Genomic DNA, 17,378 nt, shown 5'->3' on the forward strand with positions numbered 1-17,378 from the left:
ATTTCTAAAAAATAAAAAACTTAAAAAATAATATTCAATTAGAAAAATATTAAATTTAAATGTATTTATTTATTTTTGTTTTTTAATTTAGGATTAAAAAATTCATTTAAATATTATTTTTATATTAGATATTTATCATAATTTAAAATTTTTAACCAGCGTTGAAAATATTAAACAAAGCAATTTTTTATTTTATCAAATTTTGTTTGATTAAAAAGAGTTTGTATTATTGGAAAAGTACAAATTTTATATTCACTTTTATGAATTTAAAATGAAGAATTAATATCCAAATTTTTAGTATCAATATTCATCTTTTAGAATCATATTTAACATAAAATTTATTTTGCATTAGGGATAATCCATTATTAGAAAACATATCATACACTTATTTATTTATTTATTAATTTTGATAAAAAATTTTTTTATGATTCTGATGAATTTCATTGTTTTTCATTTTAATTAATAATGAGAAATGTATAGATTAATTTCTAATTAATTATATAAAAGAAACAAAGATTACATACTAATTAAATTAGCAAATTATTTTTTAGGATGATTAATACATGGAAATAATTAATGATTGTAAAATAGACACTTCGAAAGTTTTTAAAGCAATGTTTATAATATTTATATATATTATGTCAATAAAATAAGTCATTCCTCAGAAATTAAGACTTAAAATTTGAATTTAATTTCTTCTAAAAATATGTTTAGATGATTTATTCAGAATTTAAATTTATGTTATAATATTTATTTGATTATATTTTCTAACTAACTTTTTTAAATAAATTTACTTTATCTTTTGTTTTTGACTTAATTTCAATTTTATTTAATTTAGACTAATTTTATTTGAAAATAATACTTTTTTAGCTCATTATTCCTTCATGTACATTCATATTCATATTTAACCCTATAAAATATACATGATACCAATGTCATCTTAAGAATTCTAATTTTAATCTTTAATAAATCTATTTTAAATTTAGTATTTTTTATTTTTAGTTTAGAAATTTTATAAACATTTTTCAATATATTAAATAAAATGATTAATATTTTTATAAATTACTTCAAATTAATATAACAATACACCTAAAGATTTAACAAGTAAAATTAATCTTATATGAAATCTCCATATTTTCTTTTTAAATTTTTCTGAAAAAATAAATACATAAATAAATAAATAAATGAGAATAAGCTGAGTAAAATATCATAAAAAATATTCTAATTATTTATATTTTTAATTAATTTACTTACTGTTCTTATTTTAGTAAACAATAAAATAATTTTTACAATTCTCTAAAACAAAAAATTTTATTCAATTTTATTGATATCTAAGAAATATTTAGAATATATTTTATGATGAATAATTTACTAAATATTAAATTAAAAATTAAAAATTAAAATCTAATCAATAAAGTTTAAATAGTTATTTCTTTTAAAAGTATTAATTGATACCAAAATTAGAATAAAAAAATAAAACATTTATGTATATACCCTACTTACTATTAACCCATTCTGTAAATTAATATTTTCCTTTTTTATTAGTATTTTTATAATTAATAGGTAAATATTGGGATAAGATTAGGTGAAAAAAGGAAAAATAAGAGTCTCTATAGTAAGTAAGTAATCTTCTTTTTAGAAATTGATTTTAAATTATATAAAAGGCTGAGAGGCAAATAAGGTATTATATTTTTAAAGTTGGAGTTTTAAGAGGAAAATAAATGATAATTTGAAAATTAGTTAAAGGTAAAATGAGAAATGAAAAATAAGTAAATACTCAAATGTATTTTGTGTAAGCTTGCTGATTAATAATGTATTATTTTAAGTGAGGTTTGATATATGAATTTCTAACGAAGTATTAGAATTCTAATATCAATTTGGCAATTATATTTTGTAATCAAAATCAAATAATACAAAAAGCAGGTATTTGCTAATTCAATTTCTTATGAATTCTTATAAATTAATAATCAAATTTTATTTATGAAAGAAAACATAAAAAGATTTGATGCAAAATACAATTCATATTACATAAAGAAATTTTATTTTTACATTATAAATAAAAATATTTAATTTCCATATAAATTGCTTAAATTACAAGCATTTAAGATACTATTTTTTAGAAAATAATCTATTTTAAAAGAAAGATATTGATTGTTATTTGAAAAATTAAGAAAGAATTATTTATTCGTTTTTGGAAAATTATGCTATTATCATCTTTATAATCTATCAAAAAAGTATTATTAATTTGTGAGAAATATTGTTTTAAGATATGCATTTTGTTTGATTTATGTTAAATTATGCTAATTTTAATTAGAAAATTTTTGATAAAATCCACATTGATAAATGATTTTGATGAAAAAAAGTAAATATTAATAGAGTGTTACTATTTTATTATTTGATTATTGAATTTTAACAAAAACACTTTACAGATTTCCTACTTTCATTTTAAATTATTACTAAAGTATTTGATTAGATTGATTTTTTAAAATATGAATTTTTCATAACCTAAAACAATTATTGTTGATTAAATCATACTTATTTCTCTTTAAGTTGCATTATTTAACAGATTTTGAAATCATTTTTAAAGCACCTTAAAAATAATTTTAAATATAAAATTTCTATTTATCCTTTACAAAAAACAGTATAATTAATATATTAATATAATTGACGCATTAAGTTTAATTTAGCACCTTATTTAATTATACTTTCGAATGGTATTATCAATTAAATATTAAAAGTTTTTAATTAACATTTTGATTTTGCTAATCTTTTGTTAAATAGCTAAGTAATATAATTCATTAAAACAAACCATGAAATATTTAATCTATTCGATTTTTGTTGCTTTCTGATAAATTAAGCTCGAAATATTTCTCTTCAATAAATAAATTAATAGATTTAATTGCTTTTGAAATGTGTTACAATTATTCTTTACTGTAGACATATATTAATTATTCATTAATTCATTAATTTAGTATCTGATAACACTCACCTTTTAAATATTTTGAATTTTTATCTAATCCGAATGTTCACGTTTAAATAGTAGTGTAAATCTGAAAACAAATAATCATTTTTAAATAAATAAAAAACAAAAAAGGAAATCATCTATCTATCTAAAAAAAATAATAAAAAATGAGATTTAACTTGGTTGCTTTGATACTTCTTGTTCTCTTTGTCTTTTCTAATGCTCACTTAAGAATGGCTGAAGAAACTCAAGCTTAAACTGAAACTCAACCCTAAGCAGAAGCTGAAACCTAAACTGAAGGTAAAGTTGAACCTCTTATGTGCTAAAGACAAGGTCAATTGTGCGGTATTGGTTTACCCTCTTGCTGCTCTGGTTTATGCTGCAACTACTCTTTTGGTTGCCAAAGATGTTGATTTTATCTTAAATATTTTACTGTAAATTTTCTTGTCAAAATTTGTGTTGTAAAATTAAAGTGATATTGTCAAATGTTTAAACAACTTTTTCATCGATTTAAATTATTTTATTAATAATCGATCATTTATAAATAAATTAAAAAAAAACTTTTAAAAGATTCTAAATATCTTTATTAATATTATTTAATTTTTAAGTCGATTTTAAATTTAATATTTTATTTATATGTAAATATTATCAAATATTAGATACCTAATTAACTTTCATTAAAAATTTAAAATGGAAGTTGATTCAAAATTTAAGCATACAAAATTCATACTTCATAAAGAAGAAAAGAAGGACTAATTAATTAAAAATACTATAATTTTTAATACTAAATAAATAGTAAAGATAAAATATTAATCTTTCAAATAAAAATATAAATAAAAAATTAATTAACTTTTAAAAGTTCTATTTTTTATCTTATTTTTTAACATATAATTTAAAAAAAATATTTTACATTTTATTATTCATAAGAAAAACATAATAAACAAAGTAATAATCATAAATTAATTTTTATGACAACTAATCTTTTTGATCTTAGAAATTTATTCTTTACTTTCGAAATTTGTGATCCATTTATTGTATTTGAACTTTTAGTATTAAAACAAAATAAATAAAATTGTCATAAAAATGAGAAAGACAAATTTAGAATAAAACCTTTTCTCAATAAAAAATAATAAAAATTAGAGTTTTATTGTTTTAATTTAATTTTTATAATCGCAAATATTACAAACAAAAAAAAGAAACTTTTTACCTTAGATAGAGTGTAAAATTTGAAAGATTGATACAGTTGGATAAATTAATCCCCAAGGCTGATATGCCATCTTCATCAATTTGATTATCACTTAAAACATAAATAAAATAATAAGCTAATAAATCAAATGAATTAAGTTCTTTTAAATTAATTTTTTATTTTTGAAAATTTATCATAATGGAGAATAAATAAATTATATTTACCGTAAATCAAGTATCAAATTTTGCAGATTAGTGCATTATGACAAAGCAGAGCCTAAGTCTGAAACTCCTTATGCACCAATTTTATTCTAACTTTGTTTATTCAATAAATTTTAATAATTAGTTAGAGATAAAAATGAAGAAAAAAAAGAATTGATAAATTATCAAAGTAAAATTTAAAAATTAAAAAATGAGATAAAATAAAAAAAATAAAATGCTTCTAAAAATAAATTAATAAAAAAATTATTTAAAGTTTATTTCTTTTAAATATCACAATCTAAAACAAATAAATAAATAATGTGTTATACATTAGACCAAGTAATAAATGTGAGAGTTTGGTGCAATTCGCTAAATTTATACCTAGCTATGATACTCCTTCATCACCAATTTAATTGTTACTTTTTATATTCAAGAAGATAAAATTAATTTAAAATAAATATAAAAACATAAAAACAAATTTAAAAATGAGTTTAAATTAATTAAAAAAAATATTTTTAAATAAATAAAAAACTTATAAAATATTAATTATCTAAAGCAAATAAATTATTTATTTTTACTGCAGATAAAGTGCTAAATTCGAGAGATTATTGCACCGTGCGAAAGCAGAACCTAGATCTGATGCATCCTATGCACCCATTTAATTTTTTCTTTTTAAATATTCAAGTAAAAATAATTAAATAGAATAAAAAAATGATGAGAAAATAAATAAATAAATAAAAATAAAGGAATAAAATAAAGAAGTTAAATTTAAAATGATTTAAAATAAATAAAAAAGCTTTCATCTTAAAAAATAAATAAAAGAAATAAAAATTTATTAAAAAAATATAGTATTTTTGCAATAAATTAACTAATTTTAAAACTTTTAAAAATTTTAAACAAATCAACTGTTTTTACATCAGATAGAGTGTCAAATTTTAGAGAGTAGAACTATTTGCTAAAGCAAAACCTAAGCTTAATGCACCCTATGCACCAAATTAATTGTAACTATTTTACATATTAAAAAAATAAAATTATTATTTTGTATAATTATAAAAAAATTAAATAGAAAGTCAAATTTAAAAATGAGATAACTTCATTAAAATATCACAATAAAAATTAAAAAACAATAAATAAAATTTTATTGATTTAAATATAAAAATCAAAATAAATAAGCTTTTTTACTAAAGACTAAGAATCAAATTTGAGAGTTTAGTGCATTTTGCTAAAGCAGAGCCTAAGCTTGATACTCCCTATTCACCAATCTAATTATTGCTATTTATATATTCAAAAAAATAAGATTTGTCATTAGAAAATATTAAAAATATGAAATTAATAATTAACCTCAAACTTTCCAAAATGAGTGAAAAATAAAATAAAGTAATAATAATAGAAAAATTAAATACATAAAAGCTAACAATTGAAAATAATTTATTTATTGTTTTAATTTTACTTTTAAATTGGAAAATCAGAAAAAAATAAAGCTAAGTTTACCTCAAATGAAGCGCTACATTTGAGAGATTTTTGCAGCTTATTAAAGCAAAACCTATGTCTGATGCTCCCTGTGAATCAATATTATTCTCACTTTTTAAATATTCAAGAAAATATAACTATTAAAATTTTATTTTACTTTTTTTCAAGCTTAAAACAATAAAACAATCAGCAAAAAATTATTCAATTTATCAGTTTTTATTCTAATAAATTTTATTTATTGATAACCCTGGTTTATATAAAAAAATATGACATTGTTTTACTTAAGATACAGCTTCAAATAAGTAAGTTTAGAGCAGTTAGCTAGAGCAGAAATTAAGCCTGATGAACCTTATGCACCCAATTAATTAGTACTTTTTAAATAATAAATAAAATATTATTATTTAGTAAGAAATATAAAGAAAAAGTATTTTAAAATTGAGAAATGAATAATCAATACAAAATTTTTAAATTAAAATTGATTAAAATTAAGAAAATATAAAATAAATTTAAAAAATTAAACAAAATAAAAAGCTAATAAATATAAAAAGTTTTATTGTTTTAAATGAAAAAATATGACAAAAATAAATTAATTTTACCCAAGATCAAGTGCTAAATTTGATAGATTAGGGCAATTTGCTAATGCAGAACCTAAATTTAATGCACTCTCTATCCCAATTTTATTATGTCTATTTAAATATTTAATCAAATATAATGAGTTAGGAGGAAAAAACTAATGAAAAAATGATATGAACAAATTAATTATGAAGCTTACTATCCAAAAAAACCATTTAATATAAAATGATTTTGATTATCATAAAATAAATAAGTATAGAATATAAAATGGATAAATATATTTTTTTAAAAAAACTGTTTATACCCAAGATCAAGTGTCAAGGTTGATAAATTAAAGCAGTTTCCTAAAGCAGAAACTAAGTTTGATGCCCCATGTGCACCAATTTTGCTGCTACTTTTTAAGTATTTAAGATAATATAGTCAAGAGAAAAGAAAAAATATAAAGGAATTTAATAATTAACAATCAAATTAAGATTTAAATGATAAAAATAATATTATTTAAGAAAATAATGAATGAAATCAAGGTATAAATTTAAATAATTGAATAAAAAATTAAGCTAAAAAATAAAAATTTTATGCTAAAATATCATAATAGAAAACAAATAAATAAACTGTTTTTACCGTAGTTCAATGGTTAAAACTGAGAGATTAGTGTAATTTTTTAAAGCTGATCCTAAATCTAACACGCTCTATGATACCTCGATTTAATTATAACTTTTGAAATATTGAAGAGATATAACCATATAAAGGGAAAAAATTAAGAAAATATATGAAAAAACCAATTTAAAAAGATAGATAATCATAATAGCTAATAAAATTATTAAATTTTAGCTTTTCTTTTAAATAAAGTCTGAAAATGATTTTTTTACTTAAAGAAATAATTAATTAAATTAACTCTTTAATAAAACTATTAATTATATGTTTATTGAAAGTAAATTTAATTTACTTTAGATTAATATGAAGCTCAAAGCAAGATTAAAACGAAGAGCTTAAAAACTTTTTTAATGATAAAATTTATTTATGGAATAGTTTTTGAAAAAATTAGCAATTACATCTTCGATATTTGTAAAGTATTTTTTTTATAATAACATTTGTTTTTTTTTTTGCAATAGGTTGTAATTATCAATTTACTATTTATTTTATTAGATATAAATTATTTAAATTTTTTTATTTAGAGTAAAATGACATTTCGATTTACAATAAACAAAATTGAATAATTTGATTCAATTAAGTAGATTTAAAAAACCTATGCTTTATTCAATATAAAATAATCATATTTTGTCAGTTGTGTACATTTTTTAATATACAAATTTTTATTTAATATTTAAAAACTTTTCTTCATCCTAAAAATATTTATAATTTGAAAGCAAATTATTTTTCTTATGAATATTATATTATAATCAATTAAGTTGTATCTTATCAATATTATAAGATACAACCAAAATTCTCAAAATTTATAGCCCTAATTTATTTATTATCTATTAGAATATTTAACATTTTTTTATAAGGTACTCAAATAAATAAGTATCTTTCTTCTTTTTAACTTATTAAATTCAAAGAAAATCAAATTAACTATCTAAAAAATAATCAAAATACATTAAAAATATCACTTCTAACTCAAATCTTATAAATGGATAAAATTACCATCTAACATCTAAAATGCAATAAGCATCCAAATAAAAACCTCCAATTTATTTAAGTAAACGATGTCCTCACACAACCTATTTCCACTAAACCTCTCTTTTACTGCTCTTCCTGTTTTAATCACGATCTTCACTTTAAATCTATCAACTATCTTATGATCGATCAGATTTTTTAAGAAGCAGACACTAACATCATCCCAAAATGGCCACCAGTCAACAATTATCAAATCATCTCAGATCTCATCGATCTTACATCAAATTAATCTTCACTTGACTATGTCAAGCAAATTACAGACTTCTTTCATCAATTCAAAGAAGAGTTTTTAAATAAAATAGATGTCATCTAAAAAAAGATGATCAACGAAGCCTTGAAATATCCTATTGATACACAGCAAATCATCAAAAGATATTAAGAAATTTCTGACATTCTTTAGTTTAAGTAGATTCTTAACAACGAATAACCAAATAACCTCGAAGATCATTCAACTCTTTGTAAAGAATTTATCTCACAAATGGAGTCTCAAAAAGATAAAAACACTGAATTGTTGTAAAGTCTACTTACCTAAGCAAATTAATTAAAAACAAATTTCAATATGGAATATCCTCAAATCATTAAATAGTAATTATTTACTCTTATTGACCACATTTCTTTCTTCAATTTAGATATTCCTGAAGTTAGTAGTACAAATCATAATAACACTAGAACTCATTTTGAAGCTAATATAATAGATCAAAGTAATTAAATTGTAGATTTCAAACTAACATCTGACTTAATCATGAAGCTTGTTTCTAATAAATCTAACTTTTGCTCTGATTAATTCTTAAACAAGCTAAGTGAGAATCTTTAAAGCATAAATCCTCTACTTAAATAATTTAGTTTCAAAACAGCTGTTTTCAAAGAGAATAAAGAATAAATTGACTTTTCCAAGATTAGCGATGAAAAAATAAATTTGATAGAAGAATATGTAAAGCATTCAATAGCTTTGTCAAGAGGGGAATAATAATTTGAATAGGAAGTAAAGGATAGTTAAGAAATTAAATAAATGACATAAATTGTAGATTCTAAAATGAGTTTCTTGAGGTAGGAATTCATTTAATAGTTTGAAAAGTTCTTAGTTGATGTAAAACCTTTCTTAAAATAAATTAACTTCACTAATTGTTTTACTGACAAAAATAAATTTGATTTCTTCAGAAATTTGAAAGATAAAAGATTTTATTATGCTTTATATGAGGAAAGTTTACCAAATTTAGATCTAAAATTGTTAGCAACTTAGTATAATAATGGGTAGAGAAAAAGTGTGGTAAATAAAAAAGAAAATGGTTATTATGAAATTGAAAAATTAAATAATAATGCTTTGATTAATTGTATATCAAATACAAATTTAGAAAAAGATTAGAAGTATATTTTTAGGATAAAAGTAGAAAGTCTAAAAGAAGGTTAATATTTTATGATAGGTCTAATGAGAAATTCAAATGCTGATTAAACTTATGGATTTTCAGAGTAATTAAGTTGTTACTTACAAAAAAATAATCAATCTGTAATTAAATATGGAGGTTATGGTATTGATAAATAATTAAAGGGAGCAGGATTTAAGACAAGCGGAGAGAATATGATAGAACTAAGATTGTGTTTGAAAGAGTAGATTTTAGAAGTGTTAGATTATCCTAATTATGAGTATAAGCTAGGATTACAAGATTAATATAAAGAGAAGCTTACATAATTTGATGATCTAAGATTATATTTTGGTACTTATTTTTAAGGAAGCAAATTAATTTTAATGGATGTAAAAATAGTGAATGAGTTTATTAACTGAATTATATTATATATTTATTTAATAATAGCATGATATTTGATAGAATATTTTTTTTAAAAATTAAAAAAATTATCTAATAATTTCAAAAAATTTTTAACTGACTACCGAATATAAATTTTATTCGGTCTATCCCTAGTAAATATTATAAATTATTAGATACCTAATTAACTTTCAATAAAAATTTAAAATGGAGGTTGATTCAAAATTTAAGCATACAAAATTCATACTTCATAAAAGAGAAAAGAAGGACTAATTAATTAAAAATACAATAATTTTTAATACTAAATAAATAGTAAAGATAAATTATTAATCTTTCAAATAAAAATATAAATAAAAAATTAATTAACTTTTAAAAGTTCTATTTTTTATCTTATTTTTTAACATATCATTTAAAAAAAAATATTTTACATTTAATTATTCATAAGAAAAACATAATAAACAAAAAAATAATCATAAATTAATTTTTATGACAACTAATCTTTTTGATCTTATAAATTTATTCTTTACTTTCGAAATTTGTGATCCATTTATTGTATTTGAACTTTTAGTATTAAAACAAAATAAATAAAATTGTAATAAAAATTATAAAAATGAGACTAAAAAGAAAGATAATTTAGAATAAAACCTTTTCTCAATAAAAAATAATAAAAATTAGAGTTTTATTGTTTTAATTTAATTTTTATTATAGCAAATATTACAAACTAAAAAAAGAAACTTTTTACCTTAGATAGAGTGTAAAATTTTAGAGATTGATACAATTCGATAAATTAATACCCAAGGCTGATATGCCCTCTTCATCTATTTGATTATCACTTAAACATAAATAAAATAATAAGTTAATAAATCAAACGAATTAATTATGTTCTTTTAAATTAATTTTTTATTTTTGAAAATTTATCATAATAGAGAATAAATAAATTATATTTACCGTAAATCAAGTATCAAATTTTGCAGATTAGTGCATTATGATAAAGCAGAGCCTATGTCCGAAACTCCTTATGCACCAATTTTATTCTAACTTTGTATATTCAATAAATTTTGATAATTAGTTAGAGATAAAAAATGAAGAAAAAAAAAGAATTGATAAATTATCAAAGTAAAAATTAAAAATGAGATTTAATAAAAAATATAAGATGCTTCTAAAAAAAAATAAATAAATAAAAAAATTATTTAAAGTTTATTTCTTTTAAATATCACAATCTAAAGCAAATAAAATAATAATGTGTTATACATTAGACCAAGTAATAAATGTGAGAGTTTCGTGCAATTAGCTAAATTTATACCTAGCTATGATGCTCCTTCATCACCAATTTAATTGTTACTTTTTATATTCAAGAAAATAAAATTAATTTAAAATAAATAGAGTTTAAATTAATTAAAAAATATTTTTAAATAAATAAAAAACTTATAAAATATTTATAATCTAAAACAAATAAATTATTTCTTTTTACTGCAGATAAAGTGCTAAATTCGAGAGATTATTGCACCTTGCGAAGGCAGAACCTAGATCTGATGCATCCTATGCACCCATTTAATTTTTTCTTTTTAAATATTCAAGAAAAATGATTAATTAGAATTAAAAAATGATGAAAAAATAAATAAATAAAAATAAAGAATTAAAAATGATTTAAAATAAATAAAAAAGCTTTCATCTCAAAAAAAAAAAAATGAAATAAAAATTTATTAAAAAAATATAGTATTTTTGACAATAAATTAACTAATTTTAAAAACTTTTAACAATTTTAAACAAATCAACTTTTTTACATCAGATAGAGTGTTAAATTTTAGAGCGTAGAGCTATTTGCTAAAGCTTAATGCTCCCTATGTACCAAATTAATTGTAACTATTTTAAGTATTAAAAAATATAATTATTGATTTGTTAAATTATAAAAAAATTAAATAAAAAGTCAAATTTAAAAATAAATGAGAAAACTTTATTAAAATACCACAATAAAAATTAAAAAACAATAAATAAAATTATATTGAGTTAATTTAATTTAAATATAAAAATCAAAATAAATAAACTTCTTTACTAAAGACTAAGAATCAAATTTGAGAGTTTAGTGCATTTTGCTAAAGCAGAGCCTAAGCTTGATACTCCCTAATCGCCAATCTAATTATTGCTATTTATATATCCAAAAAAATAAGATTTGTCATTAGAAAATATTAAAAATAAGAAATTAATAATCAACCTCAAACTTAAAAATCCAAAATAAGTTAAAAATAAAATAAAGTAATTATAATAGAAAAATTAAATACATAAAAGCTAACAATTGAAAATTATTTATTTATTGTTTTAAATTAAATTTTAAATTGGAAAGTCTGAAAAAAATAAAGCTAAGTTTACCTCAAATAAAGCACTAAATTTGAGAGATTTTTGCAGCTTATTAAAGCAAAACCTAAGTCTGATGCTCCCTGTGAATCAATATTATTCTCACTTTTTAAATATTCAAGAAAATATAACTGTTCACAAAGATAATATCATAAAAAATAAAAATTTTAAATCAAATCTTCAGTTAAAATAAAAAATATTTGAAAATTAAAAAAAAATAATTGAGACAAATAAATAAAATAAAATAGAAGGATAATAAATAAATAAATAAATAAATAAATAAATAGAGTTTTATTGTTTATTCAATTTATCAGTTTTTTATTTTAATAAATTTTATTTATTGATAACCCTGGTTTATACATACATGTGTATAAAAAAATGTGAGATTATTTTTACTTAAGATATAGCTTCAAATCAGAGAGTTTAGAGCAGTTAGCTAGAGCAGAAATTAAGCCTGATGAACCTTATGCACCCAATTAATTAGTACTTTTTAAAAAATAAAGATAATATTATTATTTAGTAAGGAAGTATTTTAAAATTGAGAAATGAATAATCAAAACAAAATTTTTAAATTAAAATTGATTAAAATTAAGAAAATATCAATTAGATTTAAAAAATTAAACAAAATAAAAAGCTAATAAATATAAAATGTTTTATTGTTTTAAATTAAAAAATATATAAAAAAAAAAATTTATTTTATCTTAGATCAAGTACTAAATTTGATAGATTAGTGCAATTTGCTAATGCAGAACCTAAGTTTAATGCACTCTCTATCCCAATTTTATTATGTCTATTTAAATATTTAATCAAATATAATGAGTTAGGAAGAAAAAACTAATGAAGAAATGATATGAACAAATTATGAAGCTTATTTCCAAAAGCACTATTTAAAATAAAATAAAATCACTTTCATTATCAAAAAATAAATAAGTACAGAATATAAAATGGATAAATAAATATATTTAAAACAAAAAACTGTTTATACCCAAGATCAAGTGTCAAGGTTAATAAATTAAAGCAGTTTCCTAAAGCAGAAACTAAGTTTGATGCCCCATGTGCACCAATTTTGCTGCTACTTTTTAAGTATTTAAGATAATATAATTAAGACAAAAGAAAAAATATGAAGAAATTTAGTAATTAACAATCAAATTGAGAGTTAAATGATAAAAAATAATATTATTTAAGAAAATAATGAATGAAATCAAGGTATAAATTTAAATAATTAAATAAAAAATTAAGCTAAAAAATAAATATTTATGCTAAAATATCATAATAGAAAACAAATAAACTGCTTTTACCGTAGATTTATTGTTAAAACTAAGAGATTAGTGTAATTTTTTAACGCTGATCCTAAATCTAACACGCTCTATGATGCCTCAATTTAATTATAACTTTTAAAATATTGAAGAGAAATAACCATATAAAGGGGAAAAAAATAAGAAAACATATGAAAAAACCAATTTATATTGATAATGATAATAATAGCGAATAAAATTATGAAACTTTAGCTTTTCTTTTAAATAAGGTCTGAAAATGATTTTTTTACTTAAAGAAATAATTAATTAAATTAACTCTATAATAAAACTATTAATTATATGTTTATTGAAAGTAAATTTAATTTACTTTAGATTAATTTGGAGCTCAAAGCAAGATTAAAACGAAGAGCTTAAAAACTTTTTTAATGATAAAATTTATTTATGGAATAGTTTTTGAAAAAATTAGCAATTACATCTTCGATATTTGTAAAGTATTTTTTTTATAATAACATTTGTTTTTTTTTGCAATAGGTTGTAATTATCAATTTACTATTTATTTAATTAGATATAAATTATTTAAATTTTTTTATTTAGAGTAAAATGATATTTCGATTTACAATAAACAAAATTTAATAATTAATTTTATTCAATTAAGTTAAAAAACCTATGCTTTATTCTATAAAATAAACATATTTTGTCAGTTGCGTACATTTTTTGATATATAAATTTTTTATTTAATATTTAAAAACTTTTCTTTATTTCCTCAAAAAATTTATAATTTGAAAGCAAATTATTTTTCTTATGAATATTATATTTAAATGAATTAATTTAAAAAATAACAATATTATAAGATATAACCAAAATTCTCAAAATGTATTGTCCTAATTTATTTATTTTCTATTAGAATATTTAACATTTTTTTATAAGGTAATCAAATAAATAAGTATCTTTCTTTCTTTTTAACTTATTAAATTCAAAGAAAATCAAATTAACTATCTAAAAAATAATCAAAATACATTAAAAATCTCTCTTCCAACTCAAATCTTATAAATGGATAAAATTACCATCTAACATCTAAAATGCAATAAGCATCCAAATAAAAACCTCCAATTTATTTAAGTAAACGATGTCCTCACACAACCTATTTCCACTAAACCTCTCTTTTACTGCTCTTCCTGTTTTAATCACGATCTTCACTTTAAATCTATCAACTATCTTATGATCGATCAGATTTTTTAAGAATCAGACACTAACATCATCCCAAAATGGCCACCAGTCAACAATTATTAAATTATCTCAGATCTCGTCGATCTTACATCAAATTAATCTTCACTTGACTATGTCAAGCAAATTACAGACTTTTTTCATCAATTCATAGAAGAGTTTTTAAATAAAATAGATGTTATCTAAAAAAAGATGATCAACGAAGCCTTGAAATATCCTATTGATACACAGCAAATCATCAAAAGATATTAAGAAATTTCAAACATTCTTTAGTTTAAGTAGATTCTTAATAACGAATAACCAAATAACCTCGAAGATCATTCAACTCTCTGTAAAGAATTTATCTCACAAATGGAGTCTCAAAAAGATAAAAACACTGAATTGTTGTAAAGTCTACTTACCTAAGCAAATTAATTAAAAACAAATTTTAATATGGAATATCCTCACATCATTAAATAGTAATTATTTACTCTTATTGACCACATTTCTTTCTTCAATTTAGATATTCCTGAAGTTAGTAGTACAAATCATAATAACACTAAAAGTCATTTTGAAGCTAATATTACAAATTAAAGAAATTAAATTGTAGATTTAAAACTAACATCTGACTTAATCATGAAGCTTGTTTCTAATAAATCAAACTTTTGCTCTGATTAATTCATAAACAAGCTAAGTGAGAGTCTTTAAAGCATAAACCCTATACTTAAATAATTTAGTTTCAAGACAGTAGTTTTCAAGGAAAATAAAGAATAAATTGATTTTTCCAAGATTAGCGATGAAAAAATAAATTTGATAGAAGAATATGTTAAGCATTCAATAACTTTGTCAAGAGGGGAATAATAATTTGAATAGGAAGTAAAGGATAGTCAAGAAATCAAATAAATGACTTAAATTGTAAATTCTAAAATGAGTTTCTTGAGGTAAGAATTCATATAATAGTTTGAAAAGTTCTTAGTTGATGTAAAACCTTTCTTAAAATAGATTAATTTCACTAATAGTTTTACTGACAAAAATAAATTTGATTTTTTCAGAAATTTGAAAGATAACAAATGGAACGCTTTGTATGAGGAAAGTTTACCCAATTTAGATCTAGAATTGTTTGCAACTAATTATAATAATGGGTAGAGAAATTGTGTGATAAATAAAAGAGAAAATGGTTATTATGAAATTGAAAAATTAAATAATATTATTTGTTGGGTGAATTGTATATCAAATACAAATTTAGAAAAAGATAAGAAGTATATTTTTAGGATAAAAGTTGAAAATCTAAATGAAAGTCACTTTTTTTATATAGGTCTAATGAGAAATTCAAATGCTGATTAAAATTATGGATATAAGGAGTATTTAAGTTGTTTATTATAGAAAAATAATCAATCTGTAATTAAATGTGGAAGTTTCGGTATTGATAAATAATTAAAGGGAGCAGAATTTAAGACAAGTGGAGAGAATATGATAGAAATAAGATTGTGTTTGAAAGAATATATTTTAGAAGTGTTAGATTTTCCTAATTATGAGTATAAGCTGGGATTATAGGATAAATATAAAGAGAAGCTTACATAATTTGATGATCTAAGATTATATCTTGGTACTTATTTTTAAGGAAGCAAATTAATTTTAATGGATGTAAAAATAGTGAATGAGTTTATAAATTGAATTAAATTTTATATATATTAATAATAGTATGATATTTGATAGAATTTTTTTTGAATTTTTAAAAATTAAAAAAATTATTTATGAATATTAAATAATAATGAATTAATTTTAAACTAATAACATTAAATAAAATTCTCAAAATATATAGTATCATTTATTATCTATTAGAATATTTAACATTTATTTATAAGGCACTCAAATAAATAAGTATCTTTCTTTTTTTTTTAACTTATTAAATTCAAAGAAAATCAAATTAACTATCTAAAAAAGAATCAAAAATACATTAAAAATATCACTTCTAACTCTAATTTTATTAATGGATAAAATTACCATCTAAAATCTAAAATGCAATAAGCATCCAAATAAAAACCTCCAATTTATTTAAGTAAACGATGTCCTCACACAACCTATTTCCACTAAACCTCTCTTTTACTGCTCTTCCTGTTTTAATCACGATCTTCACTTTAAATCTATCAACTACCTTATGATTGAACAGATTTATTAAGAAGCTGATACTAATATCATCCCAAAATGGCCACCAGTCAACAACTATCAAATCATCTCAGATCTCATCGATCTTACATCAAATTAATCTTCGCTTGACTATGTCAAGCAAATTACAGACTTCTTTCATCAATTCAAAGAAGAGATTTTAAATAAAATAGATGTCATCTAAAAAAAGATGATCAACGAAGCCTTGAAATATCCTATTGATACACAGCAAATCATCAAAAGATATTAAGAAATTTCAAACATTCTTTAGTTTAAGTAGATTCTTAACAACGAATAACCAAATAACCTCGAAGATCATTCAACTCTCTGTAAAGAATTTATCTCACAAATGGAGTCTCAAAAAGATAAAAACACTGAATTATTGTAAAGTCTACTAACCTAAGCAAATTAATTAAAAACAAATTTCAATATGGAATATCCTCACATCATTAAATAGTAATTATTTACATTTATTGACCACATTTCTTTCTTCAATTTAGATATTCCTGAAGTTAGTAATACAAATCATAATAACACCAAAAGTCATTTTGAAGCTAATATTACAAATTAAAG

The 17,378-nt window shown here is 19.9% G+C and overlaps 6 protein-coding genes across 6 annotated transcripts in view; 5 read left to right on the plus strand and 1 right to left on the minus strand. All coding sequences in view use genetic code 6, as the record gives it.

The window, feature by feature from the left end:
* Nucleotides 1-3,129: 3,129 nt before the first annotated feature.
* On the plus strand, nt 3,130-3,375 carry TTHERM_000965394 (conotoxin protein; the record flags this gene model as incomplete). Its single annotated transcript, XM_012795854.1, has 1 exon — nt 3,130-3,375. The coding sequence occupies one exon, from the start codon at nt 3,130-3,132 to the stop codon at nt 3,373-3,375; it is 246 nt and encodes an 81-aa protein (XP_012651308.1).
* A 4,646-nt stretch (nt 3,376-8,021) lies between these two features.
* Nucleotides 8,022-9,848, plus strand: TTHERM_00965460 (zinc carboxypeptidase family protein; the record flags this gene model as incomplete). The annotated part of the gene is made up of 1 exon (XM_001008935.1): nt 8,022-9,848. The coding sequence occupies one exon, from the start codon at nt 8,022-8,024 to the stop codon at nt 9,846-9,848; it is 1,827 nt and encodes a 608-aa protein (XP_001008935.1).
* A 2,789-nt stretch (nt 9,849-12,637) lies between these two features.
* Nucleotides 12,638-13,021, plus strand: TTHERM_000965470 (hypothetical protein; the record flags this gene model as incomplete). Its single annotated transcript, XM_012795855.1, has 1 exon — nt 12,638-13,021. The coding sequence occupies one exon, from the start codon at nt 12,638-12,640 to the stop codon at nt 13,019-13,021; it is 384 nt and encodes a 127-aa protein (XP_012651309.1).
* Nucleotides 13,022-13,095: 74 nt separating this feature from the next.
* On the minus strand, nt 13,096-14,352 carry TTHERM_000965481 (transmembrane protein, putative; the record flags this gene model as incomplete). Its single annotated transcript, XM_012795856.1, has 5 exons — nt 13,096-13,255; nt 13,479-13,571; nt 13,804-13,853; nt 13,910-14,184; nt 14,277-14,352. The coding sequence occupies 5 exons, from the start codon at nt 14,350-14,352 to the stop codon at nt 13,096-13,098; spliced, it is 654 nt and encodes a 217-aa protein (XP_012651310.1).
* Nucleotides 14,353-14,486: 134 nt separating this feature from the next.
* Nucleotides 14,487-16,313, plus strand: TTHERM_000965492 (zinc carboxypeptidase family protein; the record flags this gene model as incomplete). The annotated part of the gene is made up of 1 exon (XM_012795857.1): nt 14,487-16,313. One exon carries the CDS (start codon nt 14,487-14,489, stop codon nt 16,311-16,313), a length of 1,827 nt encoding a protein of 608 aa, XP_012651311.1.
* A 316-nt stretch (nt 16,314-16,629) lies between these two features.
* TTHERM_000965503 (zinc carboxypeptidase family protein) overlaps nt 16,630-17,378 on the plus strand; it is a gene marked incomplete at both ends in the record, with an annotated part of 2,189 nt that continues 1,440 nt past the window's right edge. The window contains one exon of the mRNA XM_012795858.1: nt 16,630-17,378. This exon is cut by the window's right edge and continues 245 nt beyond it. Within this exon, the coding sequence (XP_012651312.1) occupies nt 16,630-17,378 (749 nt within the window).

This window comes from Tetrahymena thermophila (assembly GCF_000189635.1).
Source record: "Tetrahymena thermophila SB210 genomic scaffold scf_8254796, whole genome shotgun sequence".
Classification (NCBI taxonomy): domain Eukaryota; phylum Ciliophora; class Oligohymenophorea; order Hymenostomatida; family Tetrahymenidae; genus Tetrahymena; species Tetrahymena thermophila.